The following is a 12,989-nucleotide window of genomic DNA, read 5'->3' as shown; positions in this document are numbered from 1 at the left end:
GCCCTAGGCTCGGAGGGTGGCTCTGCATCTGTACGCTTTGCCGCTGGCTGTGGCTGCCTGCCAGCCCTGGCAGGCTGGGGCTGAGGCTGGGGCTGAGGCTGAGGCTGTGGTGCAGGTCGTGGCCTCCTCCGCAGACAGGCCTTCGCTAGATGGCCCATCTGTCGGCAAATGAAGCACTGGTTCAGGAGGCCCGAGTACTCCACACTCTGTCGAAACCAACCCCCACTAACCCGAGGTAAAAGGATAACCTTCGAGAGAGTGTGGGTATCTCTGACCAAAACTCGAACTGAGGGAATGCCAGCCGCCTTGGCAGCTACTGATGCTGCTGTGCGAGGTGTCTCCAGGACAGTCCCAATGGCAGAACGATCCTGGAAAGAAGTGGTAGGTACTCTCTCCGTAAACCCGGAAAGCAAACTGAGATGGGGATGTCTGCCTCCTCTACTAGAACATCCGAAGCTGGGTCAAAACCATGTCGCCACTGTCGAAAGTCGGCACGTGAGGCTCGGATAGCCAGTTCACTCATAGCTATGACCTTGGACGCCATCTCGGAGGACTCAAACTCGATCTGATAGTATCCCCGTCCGAGAATCTGGACATCCAAAATCTTTCCCACCTCTGCGAGAAGGCGGGCCTGGAGAAGGTCTCGCAGCTCTCCTCTGCTAGGTCGGGTGCCGAGAATCTTGCAGATGACCGAGGTCGCCTGCAATCGCTCTACCTCGGTGGCAAGGCTCGCTTGCTCTGTAGGCGAGAGAGCAAGTCGAATGGTGGGCTCAGCGGGGTCGGGCGAGGGGGCTTCTGGCGAGTCCCTCTGTGGCGAAGCTGGAGCCTCCATCTGTGTCTACTGCTGTGGCGTAAGAAGAGGACGACGACGGGAGGATGCTGCAAAAGGACGCGTCAACACTGCTCCAAGGAGTTGAAACAAATGCCGAAGGTGCCGAATTTGCAGGGAGTAACCGAGGCGGATGGCCCAAATTGACGGGCGAACGGGCCGAGTCGAGGGGGCGTGAGATAAAACGGGCTGAGGCAAGCGGGCCAGCGGCGAGAGAGCTGGGGCTGGGGGCGTGCGGCGGCAGCAAGGGCTGATGGCGGGCGGACGGGCTGGGACAGGGCAGCAGGGGCTGAGTGCAGGCGGCAGGGGACAGCGGGGGCTGAGGGTAGCGCGAGGGAGGCAGCGAGTAGCACATGGGGGGGGGGGGGCTGGGCAGTGATGGCAATGGCGTAGCGAGGGTGGGTGCAGAGCAGCAGCGAGCGTGCGCATATTCTTTTTTGTCATTGTGCATATCTTACCTTGTCCTTGGGAGAGTCTCCCCACATTTTGATGTAGCCCTCTCTAGTAGGGGAAGGTTGTAGCCCTTTGGGCAGTTTTCTTAACTAATGGATGGATCTTTTTCTATTAATTTTTTTTTTGTAACAGAATCTTTATTTTGGAAGGCACGATTGCCCTTATGACAAAAGAAGAGAGGGAGATACTCACCAACAAGGAAGCCATCAAAGAAGAGATCACCAAGGAGATCGCAGGGAACATTGAGAAGAAGCTCGATGCGCAGAAGAACGGATGGAGTTGAAGTTGTCAAGAAGAGCCTCAAGCAAGAGGCGAGAGAGGAGGTTGAGAAGTGGTTTGTAATGGCCAAGGAAGAGAAGACCAAGGAGCATACGCCCACCCCAACTATCATTAACATGACATTGGAAGAAGAACAAAGGAGTACGACACGATCCATGCATGTACGCATATCTGGTATTAAAGACCGTGATAATGTGGATGAGGAAGTTAAGGAGCTTATGACAATGAGGGGGGTAACAACACCCACACATACCAAAGCCGAGAGGGTGGGGAAAAAGAAGGCACATCCGAAAGGGTACTAATTTTGTGCTTCCCCACGGGCATTAGCCCCGTTCCTATGCTTGTAAAGATTCTCCCTTAGTAATAAAGATATTCTCTGTATGGGGGGACCAGCCCATCTTGTGGTCCCAAATGATGTGTCAAGCTCTCTCTCTCTCTCTCTCTCTCTCTCTCTCTCTCTCTCTCTCTCTCTCCAATTCTCTTGAGTATATGAATTGCATTTAAAGTCAGTTTACGCTTCCGTCTTTCGTGCACAATGGTATTAGAGCAAGGTCATCTCTCTCTTTCTTAAGGGATTGACGACTCTTGGCAGCCTGCAGAAATGGAAGGACGTGAGATAGAGTTCACTCTCCTCCAAGAGCAGGTAACAGAGTTGCAGAAAGCTCTCTCTCATCGAAGTTCAAAAGATTCTTCATACCCTTGAAAAAGGGAAGGAGAAAATGCCGTTGGAGTCGGGAGAAATCCCACAGAACCCTAAGAGATAAGAGCATCAGAAAGACCCTCTAGTCGGAACCTCCCGCATGCACGAGAGTTTTCTCCTGCAGAAGCCAAAGAGGTCAAAACCTCAGAAAGATCCTCTAATTGGAACTCCCGCATGCACAGGAGTCAGAACAAGCCTCCAGAACGTCATGTCATGTATGGTTTAATCCAAAGGTTCAAGAAGTGAATCCTCATGATTCTCCTCAGTTTTCTTTTGTGAAAGATTTGGATGATATAGTCTCTCCAAAAGACATGTTCCTTGAAGATCCAATGCTGCAAGAAGTGAAGTCGCTCCTGTCAACAAGGAGTCTAAACACAGAAAGGAGCACCATAAGAAGAAGCACCGCAAGTAGAAATCCTTCAAGTCATGTGACAAAGATGTCAAATTTGATTCCTACAACGGACAGCGAGACAACGGCAAAGCTCTAGCTTTCATCCGCCAGTTTGAAGTCGCATTTGTAGAAGGGAATTTTAAAGAAAGGTCTAAGCTTCGCCATGTCAATAATTACCTGAAAGGCACAACCAACAGCTGGTGGCTGACTCTGATCCTCGAAAAGCGCAAGCCTCAAGATTAGACTTCCTTCAAGGAGGGATTCTATGCACAATTTCTTTCTTCAGACTATGAGGAAGAAGTAAAGAAGGAATGGGATCGACTCTCTCAGTTAGAGAACGAAACTGTTTCAAAATATATGGATAAGTTTTGGGACGTTCTCTTGAGAGTGACCCCATTCAAGAAAATTGAAGATTCGGAGAAGATGCGGAAGTTTGAAGCTGGGTTGCATGAAGCCTTGCAAAAGGGGCAGCATCAACAACTAGTGGGCCCTATTTTGTTTGACTTAGACAGTACGGATAACTTCATCTCTATGAAGCTTGCCCGAAGATCTCAATTTACAGGCCAACCGCTTTGGAGTCTCTATTCAATCCTCATTTGCTTTCAAAGGACAAACTCCAACTCTACTCCTATTATAGGGAAGCTGAATTTAAAGGTAGATAACTACAAAGATCAAGAATCTTTCTTACTAGCTTCTCTTCAGGGATGTGATGTAATTCTGGGAATGCCTTGGCACTACAAGATGCACCCCATCCCTGATTATGTTCTAGAAAACCTTGTCCTTTGATCATAAAGGAAAACAATATGTTGTAACTGCAGATGCAGGTGAATGGCGTATCCCCAGCGCCAACCACATTGCAATTAAGAAAGAAATGAAAAAGTGTGTTTCAGCATACTTAATTTTTGCAAGAGAGAGAGATGTGTCTTCTTCACAACTTTCTTCCTCTTTAGAGAAAAATAGAATCAAGTTGTTAGAAAGTTTTAAAGATTGTTTCACAACTTCCAAATGAACTTCCACCTTCTCGACCTGAGGATCATATGATTGATTTGATCCCAAGGAGTTCTGCTCCAAATCAGCCCCCTTATAGAGTGAGTTTAATGCAGCAAGAGGAGATCCTCAAGCAGGTTAATGAACTCTTGGAGAAGGGTTTAATAAGGCCTAGTACTTCTCCATATTGTTCACCTATCCTCTTATTACAGAAAAAGGACAGCACATTCCGTATGTACATAGATTTTAGATCTCTAAACAAGATCACAGTCAAGAATCGATTCCCAATCCCTCGGATTGATGACATTCTTGATAAGTTACAAGGAGCAAAAGTCTTTAGTCGTATAGACTTGAAGAGCGGATATCATCAAATCCACATTGGTCCTCAGGATGTGCATAAGACTTCATTTAGAACAATCTTTGGGTTGTATGAATTCTTAGTGATGCCTTTTGAACTCAGTCCGACTCACTAATGCACCAGGAACATTCTACAGAATGATGGATAGAATTTTACATTTATATAGAAGATTTACTTCGATGACGTCTTAATCTTCTCAGAGATGGAAGAAGAACATCACAAACATCTTTCAACAGTGTTTGAAGAAGTACGCAAACACGAGTTATTTGCGAATGCTAAGAAAAGTGAATTCTTTTTAAAAGAAATTCATTACTTGGGCCATATAGTATCTCACAATCAGGTGAGAATGGACCTTGATAAGATTCAAGCAATTGTAGAATGGCCTACGCCAACTACTGTATTTGAAGTTCGAAGTTTTCTGGGTCTCTGTTCCTATTATTGGCGTTCCATCCGATCTTTTGCCGCCATAGCCGGTCCTCTCTATGATTTGACGAAGAGGCGGATTCCATTCCATTGGGGATCTGGACAAAACCAAGCTTTTGAAAAGCTTAAGTATTTACTCATTACGGACGTATTGCGATGCATCCGGAGATTGCGTAGGAGCAGTTTTGAACCAAGAGGGTCACGCCATAGCTTATGAAAGCCGGCGCCTTAAGGATGCAAAGTTGCATGCTTCCATTTATGAGAAAGAGTTAATGGCCGTAATTAACGCTCTTTCCATATGGAACCATTATCTTTTAGGAGCTGATTTTGTAATTAAGACATAACATCCAAGTCTTCGCTCGCAATGAGTGAGAAGAGAGCAAGGGGAGGCTGGACAAGACCTTCTTTCTTGGGTTTCTTGTCACTCTTCAAAAACACGATTAGAGAAAGTTATCTAAAAAGCAAATGAGATGGGCCAACTTTCTTTCAATGTTTCATTTTCAGATTTTGCACACTTCTGGAAACAAGAATACCGTCGCAGATGCTCTCTTCAAACGTCCTAAGGTTGCTGCATTGACAGCTATTTATCATGAGGAACTAGAATCTCTTGGTGAGATGTATCCTCAAGATCCAGATTTTGCTACAATCTGGGCCGATCTTCAAGCAGGATATTCAAGGCTTCCTTACTCTATCAAGGATAATACACTCTTATCATCAACAAGCTATATGCATAGCTCAGCTTTACAGCATAAGGTGATGGAAGAAGCACATAATTCTCCCTATGCAGGTCATCGAGAGATTCTTGCTACTACTATTGCTCTCGAAAGGTTTTTCTTTTGGCCAACACTCCGGACGGACATTGAAAAATATGTTCGTGAGTGTTTAGTATGTCAAAAAATGAAATATGAGAGACAAAGTTTATGGCAGCTTCAGCCACTCCTTGTGCCTGACACGCCATGGGAAAGCATTGCCATGGATTTTATTACATACCTTCCTAAATCAAAGAATGGAAATGATACAATCTGGACTATTATAGACACAGATTCAATAAGCAAGGATTAAAGCTGATCACATGGCTAGAATCTTTCTAGCTCAGATTTTTAAACATCACGGATTGCCAAAAACTATTGTCAGTGATAGAGATCCTCGCATGGCTAGTTTATTTTGGCAAGCACTATTCGAGAATTTGGGAACTAAGCTTGATTTTCCATCAGCTTATCATCCTCAAACAGATAGTCAAAGGGGAATCGCTAATGCCACTCTTTTAGACCTTCTCAACGGATATGTTTCAAAAAGACAATCCGAATGGGAACAGTACTTACCATTAGTTGAGTTTGTGTATAATAATACCAAACATTCCTCAGCTAGTAAAGCTCTCTTTGAAATTATATATGGGAAGCCACTTTTACTTCCTATTTTGGTTACCCAAGAAAACATCTTTGCCGCAGATGAATTTGTGCGCGATATTGATACCGTCTATCAACAAGCAATTCTTCACACTCAAGAGCAATAGAAGAGAAAAGCAGACAAGCACAGAAGGAACCTCAACTTTGAAAAAGGACAATATGTCCTGCTCAAGTTTGAGAAAGCTAGATTTAAAAAGCAGGTCGGAATACGGAAAGTTGTTAAACTTTCCCATAGATTTTACGGCCCTTTCAAAATTACAAATAAAGTCAATGAAGTGACTTTAGATTGGATTTGTCCTCTCATTGGCGCATCCATAATGCTTTTCATGTAACTCTCCTCTGACCATATGTTGGTTCTCCTCCCGTGGTTCCAATACAGGAAGATCCTTCAGAAGTCGAAGAGACTGAGGAGATCCTTCAAGGAGAACAGATAATACACCACTCCGAGCGACAACTAAAGTCCGGGAGACTACATCGAAAGTATTTAGTCAAGTTTAAAAATTACACCTTTTTAGATGCACAGTGGATGACTGAGTCAGATCTCAAGGATTACCCAGACATCTTGCACAATTATATTGACGCTCTACAGTTGAGGTCAACTGTTTAGAACCAAGAGGATGTAACTATATCAGATTCTGTAAATAAAATAATTTATTTACTAGAAAGCAATTACTTAAATAGTTGTGTGCACACTGGAATAGAACTAGTAGCTCTAGGGCCTTAGGTGCGTCCTAAATGTGGGCTAGAGCACCTTAGGCAGACCCTAGCAAATAAATACCCTAAAGTCCTAGTGATTGGGAAATCGGGTCTTCAAAGGGGTAGACAACAGTTCCAGATTTTAGGCTCAGAAAATTACACGCATCAGTGCGAGCACAGGAATGACATGGGGTCCTTAGAACAGTGATCCTAAGGCTGGATTATTTTTAATAAGGCCTTAGGTTCAGCTAATTAAATTAGGGTTAATTATTTGTGCCCGAACCAAAATGGCTGGACAAGTGTGAACAGGTGATGCAGAAGCAGTGCCGGTACGGCATTGTGCCGGGAAGCATCTGATGTTTTCATAGGTACCATTCATGTGTTCAGTTGTGAGTGAATTTCACAATTTATTTATGGCGTAAGAACTTTTAAAGTTAAAAGTTGGTTGGTTTTTAAGTTATAAAGTAAGTGTGCCAAATGACACACTTACCAATGCAAGACTCACTCTCACTCTCTCTTGCTTCTAGCTCCCCCCTCTTCCTGCAAGCTATAAGAGAGCAGCCCCTCTCTCACTTGAGAGGTTGGCAGTGCACCTACCCCCCTAAATGTGAGTATGCTGTACGCGATGGAACTCTCCATTGAAGCTTGAGAGCATCCCCTTGACGTATGTAGTAGCTTTGAGCTCCCATAGTTTAGAACAAGGGCTCTCACAACCATAGCCACGTTCTCTAGAAGTTTTGTCGCGCGCTCTCTTTCTTTAGAGTGGTGGCTTTAAATTCTCCGTTTTCAGCCTCTAATCACCTCTATTAGAGTGAAATTCAGCAAAGCATTCATAGAATCTCATTCTTCTCTGCCTACCCTATGTATACGCAAAGTTTGATGCAATTACATCGCGAAAAAGGCCTTTTCGGCATTGGAACGTGCACAGGTAACAATTTCAGGTTATGTGCAGAAAATTACGGTAAGCATATGTGTGCATTTTGCGTGTTTCTCCCTTGTCTTTATTGCAGGAATGACTAAGTATGAAGGTGACCAATTAGCAGAAGATAGATTCTCTTAATTGAGAACTTCCGAGGAGGTTTGTGGAAGATAGACTCTCGCTTGTGAGAGCTTCCAAAATCTCACAGAAGAGGGGAAAAATCCCCTTAGCAATTAGAGAGTAGTTCTATCTCTCTCAGAGTCAGAAGCAGCAAAACAATAAGAAAGAATAGAGGACGGGCGTTAGCCCTGTTCTTGCGCTTGTAAAGATTCTTCCTTAGTGATAAAGATACTCTCTTTATGGGGGGGGGGGGCGCAGCCCATCTTCTGGTCCCCAATGATGTGTCAAGCTCTCTCTCTCTCTCTCTCTCTCTCTCTCTCTCTCTCTCTCTCTCTCTCTCCAATTCTCTCGAGTATATGAATTGCATTTAAAAGTCAGTTTACGCTTCCGTCTTTTGTGACAGCTTTCCTTTTAATTTCCATGTTGACCTAGTGATTGCTAGGCTTTCCAACTCCAACGGTTTCTCCAAAACTTCTTCAATCTCAATACACTCAACATAATCACACTGAAAAGAATGTAGTGTGTCCTCATCTATTTGTTGCAAATATGTTTGTTCTGTATCAGAATACTAATTCAAATGGTCCTCCTTGGGCTGTGTTTTCATATCATCAATATCAGAGGGGATTTTCTCCAATAGGACTGCATTCAAATCAACAGGTGCCTTCATCCTTCCCTTATTAGAGGAAACAGCTCCTGTATTTGTGGGTATGAAACTAACAATTGGGATTCCTCTTTCATTCCTATGTTTGCAACACAGTTCACATTCAGGTCCGTTGCCTGTGTCCCAAAGTCCCACAGTAGGTGCATGACTGAAGTGGGTTATTTTGTTCTAGATATCTGTGCATATTCTGTCAATTTCCTTGTTTAAATGTCCTCAGTGGACCTGTGTTCTGAAACCTGGTCTTGAAGGGTTGTGGTGCCACCACATTTGCTCATGAATCCATTTTGGTCAGAATATGTGGTGATCTCCTTCCCCTAAAATTACAGTTGTAATAAAAAATATCATAATCATGCCCAGTTCTTTGGCATACCTCATAAAATGATGGTTTGGAGGGATTTGCAAATGGCGGAGGTTGAATCTCCTTCAACTTCTCCAAAATCAATTTATTGATGTTGTGAGTGTCTTCAAAATCTGATTTCCTGCTCTTTTTCTTTCCCTTTCTTTTTTGTTTCTTTGGCTTGATTTCTCCATGTGTCCTCATCTTCATGAGTATCTTCTTCTTCTTCTTCTTCTTCATCATTAGATTCTTCATCTTCAGAGTCTGAATCCTCCTTGGATTCTTCTTCTTGCTTTTCTTTTGCACTTGTGTCCTTTCAGGTCTCATTGGTGCATCTACCAAGTTGCCAAAATCTTGAGGTTGGGTGAGAGGTGCATGTCTTGCAACATCATTTTTTAGTTGCTCCTTCAATCCCCTACAAAAGTAGTCATCCAATTGCTCTAAGATGGCCTTGGTTTGCTTGCAAACTATTCATCAGCTTCCTGAATTGCTAGGCATAATCTTCCTGCAACAATTTCTTTTGTTTAATCTTTCTATTTGTCTTCAGTACATCTTCAGATGTCTTTTCAGTCCTGAATCTTGCCAAAAATTTGATTTAGGAAAGTTGTTATTCCATATTGCCTAAACTATGCCATGGCTTTTCTCTGTAATGTTGCTGCAAAGTGCTCCTTCTTGATAGCATCATTGTACAATATGGCGTGCCCACTTATAAACCATGTTATCATAATTTAGGCAAGTTGTTATTCCATATTGCATAAACTATGCCATGGCTTTTCTCTGGAATGTTGTTGCAAAGTGCTCTTTCTTGATAGCATCATTGTACAATATGTTGTGCCCACTTATAAACCATGTGGTTTCAAATTGCCCCACATGACTGGCAGCATCCTAGGATTCCTTCCCACTGAATTTTGTTGCCTCTAGTTTAGGATTTGGTGGTAGTAATTGAGCCATTGGTGATGGTTGAGGGGGTAATGGGGCTCGTAATGGGTTAAATATTAGTGGTGGCAATCGTGGTAATGGTAATGGAAGTGTTGTGAAGTGCAACTGTCTTCTTGCCCTCAAGAATTGGTGGACTGCTTGGACCCCAACCAATTCGTGGATCACCCTCACCCTTTCAGGAACTCGTGGGGTTTGTCCTTGCTCTTCTGGCTTAGGTGACTATTGATGGCAAGCCTGTGACAACTCCTACTTTAGGAATCTCATCCCTTGAATCCCTACCTGATCTCTGCAATTGTTCTTCAAGCCAAGAGTTCCACCTTCTTTTCTGAAACCCGGTGCCATAAGTGGTTATTGGTGGTTTCTCTCCTGTATCACTCATGTACTTCTTCTTCTTCTTTGGAGCCTTAAAAATTGGATGACGTGTCTTCTACAGTAAAAGGAAAGGCACTGTGGAGCATTGCATACCCCAGAAGACACAGAACTGACCCTATACTGATGTATCTTCAAAGCAATATTCAAGCTCAAATTATCTGGGAGAAAATCGAAGTATGTATCCAAGAAAAATTTATTGGACTCTTTCCTTTCCCCTTCTTCAATTACCAATTGGCAAATTCCCTCAAGAATTCATCCAATTCAGGCTCCATCAGTTCCAATTACTCTCATTGCCCAATTGACCATACATGGATACATTCCACAATCCATTACTACATATTATTTCTTCACGCTCGTTTCCCTAGGAAGAGATCTGTTGCTTTACCCTCCGGATTGGTGTCTGACTTGGTCGCGTTCTAATGGCCCCATTTGGCTGTGAGAGATATGCTTGGTATGCTCATTGGCATCGATCCTGCCTCATGGACAATTTAGCTATCTAATGATGCTCCTACATAGCTTGATTTGTTTTTCGGCAGGTCACATGCTCTATTGAAAAATATTCCCAGGCACAAACTTATTACTGAGCAGATTTTCCTGCACCTTTTTTCCTTCAGATGATTTCAACTACCTTTAATGGGTTATTTGTAGTATTACATTAGTTATGGCTAGAGCAAATACATAGGTTGCAGATGGTGCATTTAATGACTAACGGAATCTCATTCTATTACTCAGTTGTGATTGCAAGTTGCTGAGGTTAGGTGTCTACTACTCTTTCTAGGAACAAACTTAGTATTGAGCAGCACATGGAGAGGATTTGCCTGGCAAGGAGCAGCAGGAAAGAGCTAGTACTGCGTGGGGAAGAGGAGGCAACATGGAGGCTGAAGATGTTTTTTTTCTTTTTTGGGGGGGGGATGATTGTATGTGAAGGGGAACGGGGGAGGATATACAAATGGTTTAAGCATAGTTTATGTGTCATTGGGTCTGCAAAGTTTCGTATTCAATGCCGCTATGGTTTATGCATGATTTTGGTTTGTCATTTTTCGTTTTGCATTCAATCTATCAAGCACATTTTTCTTGGTTAACTTCGATGTAATAGGCAGACATGCTATTTTATGCTCTATCAACAATGTTGAAGTTTTGTGCGTTGGTACAATTGCGCTTCACGGAACCAGATGCCTTTAGACCTTTTTGGATACCTTTGTCCCGCAACATTCTTGCAGGTACTTTGGTTGGGGTGGATGTTTCTTCTGAGCATCAGTTCACTTTGGTTCTAAGTTAAATTCTGAATCAATGTCTTCCAGTGCAGGTTTGATGTTGATACCCATCGGCCTCTGCTTAAGCATGCTGTATTTTGCATCAAATAGATCGCAAGTGATTGGGCTCATCGGTAGGCAACCTTCATCTAAACTCTGGTAACATGTACAACTCTTAAAGTTGCTGCTGGCTATGGAACTTGCTTCTCTGATTGTATTATGCTTGTGCCAGGGATGCTTGCTGCAGTAATGGGCTACAGTGTGAAGGAGTTACTGCCGCAATATGGCAAAAAGGCAGAAGAGGTCACACAACAGCGGGTGACACGAGTACAACAGAATATAGACAGGATGCAGCAATGGATAGACTTGGTAATTGCAAAGGAATTCAAGATGTTGCAGGCTGAGGGGTCGTCTGCTAATCATGGTCTAGAGTTGTATGCTACAAGAACCAACTCTGAAGATTTTGTGCAGCATCGAGACTCTGATGAATTTCGCTCAGATTCAGGGGAGAACTGAAATGTGTCGTGGTGTTGCATGAATGGGGTCCTTAGCAGAAGTGTGTTGAAGACCAAATGAAGGGGTATTCTAATGAAAAACTTAGCGCCTTGTGGTAGTGAAGCGAAGGGCAATACTATCATTAAGAGCAAAATGGGCTTCAGCAACGAACACACTAAAAAAAATCAGTCATGGTCCCTGGATTAAGAATGTTAACAAGCATTCTAAGATGAGGAAGGCTTGTCGAGTTTCTGAGGTCAATTTGCCCACCTTCATGCATTATTCCTGGAAGCTTCATTTCATTTTCAGAGAAGGGAGGAGACAAAGGCCAAACGACCGATTGTTTTGTCTATAGACAATTTGTGTCTCCCTTTGGATTAGGAACAATAGAGAAGGCAAGTTGCATTTAGTGCTAATTATGGTATTGGCATCTTTTGAGATTGTCAGGGTGTCTTCACATGAGGTGAAAACCGCTGAGAGTTTTTATCACACTTTATACAGTGCAAGAAAATTGCTACTCTATTGTAACAATCTGATACTAAGAGACACTATTGCTGAAACTGAGGACTACAGATTATGTTCATTATGTTGCAATATAGCTCTGTCGATTTCAATTATAGCCAAATTTTCGGGTTGTCTAAACAAAATATGCATGCATGAATCGATGGGATTATAACTCTCAAACTCCACCACGAGCACGAGTTCTAACTTGGAAATGCTATGTTCTTTGGTAGCCTTGGTATAGAATATGTTCTCCAGTAGCCTTGGTAGAGACTGTTCCTTGCAAATGCTATGTCCTTTAGTAGTCCTGGTCTCATGGCTTAAAGAACCTATCTGCAATGGCCTTACTATTTTTTGGTGTTTTAATTAGGCAACTCACCGAAGTTTTCTTTACAATGTCTTGTAAAGAGGTGAAGGTGAGTTTCGCCATCCATTTTTTTTTATATAAGAATGTGTAAATTAACATCTAACCTTGCATTTTACAGCTCAAGAAGTAAAACTCTGAAAGGATATTTCAATCCTTGAGGGGTATTAGATAGTACCTTGGTGGGGTCCCAATAATGTATGTAGATAGCCCGGTGGGATCATGTTGAATATGCTAACCTTGATATCCTCAAACATTTATAGTCTCTTAATTAAGTATATTAGCTTGTCTTAAACAACAGTTGCTGATGGCAAGGTAGTGTCATAGTAGACCTCTGACCTTTTCTTCCTTGCATTGTGTGAGCTTCTTGTTGTTATGTGCGACCAAATGATATCTCTACATGTCTTTTTCACTTATATCATATGGATAAATGATGATGTGTATCAATGTTTATTCTATAGGCTCAACAAATATCATTGGTTTTGTTCCATGCGGTCATTTACTAT

The 12,989-nt window shown here is 42.8% G+C and overlaps 1 protein-coding gene across 3 annotated transcripts in view; it reads left to right on the top strand.

The window, feature by feature from the left end:
- Window positions 1–12,178, top strand: part of LOC147430257 (polyamine transporter RMV1-like) — a 65,587-nt gene extending 53,409 nt beyond the window's left edge. For 2 of the 3 annotated variants that reach the window (XM_086494749.1, XM_086494748.1), the window contains 3 exons: window positions 10,967–11,090; window positions 11,177–11,257; window positions 11,356–12,178. In XM_086494749.1, coding sequence (XP_086350875.1) covers window positions 10,967–11,090; window positions 11,177–11,257; window positions 11,356–11,639 — 489 coding nt within the window. In that variant the 3' untranslated portion in view covers window positions 11,640–12,178. Of the gene's footprint in view, window positions 1–10,966; window positions 11,091–11,171; window positions 11,258–11,355 lie in introns of all 3 variants that reach the window. The other variant, XR_015185773.1, reaches the window with a different exon arrangement.
- Window positions 12,179–12,989: the final 811 nt, after the last annotated feature.

This window comes from Adiantum capillus-veneris, chromosome 22 (genome assembly GCF_014529385.1).
Source record: "Adiantum capillus-veneris isolate H3 chromosome 22, ASM1452938v2, whole genome shotgun sequence".
NCBI lineage: Eukaryota > Viridiplantae > Streptophyta > Polypodiopsida > Polypodiales > Pteridaceae > Adiantum > Adiantum capillus-veneris.
This window is presented reverse-complemented; position numbering and strand designations above follow the sequence as displayed.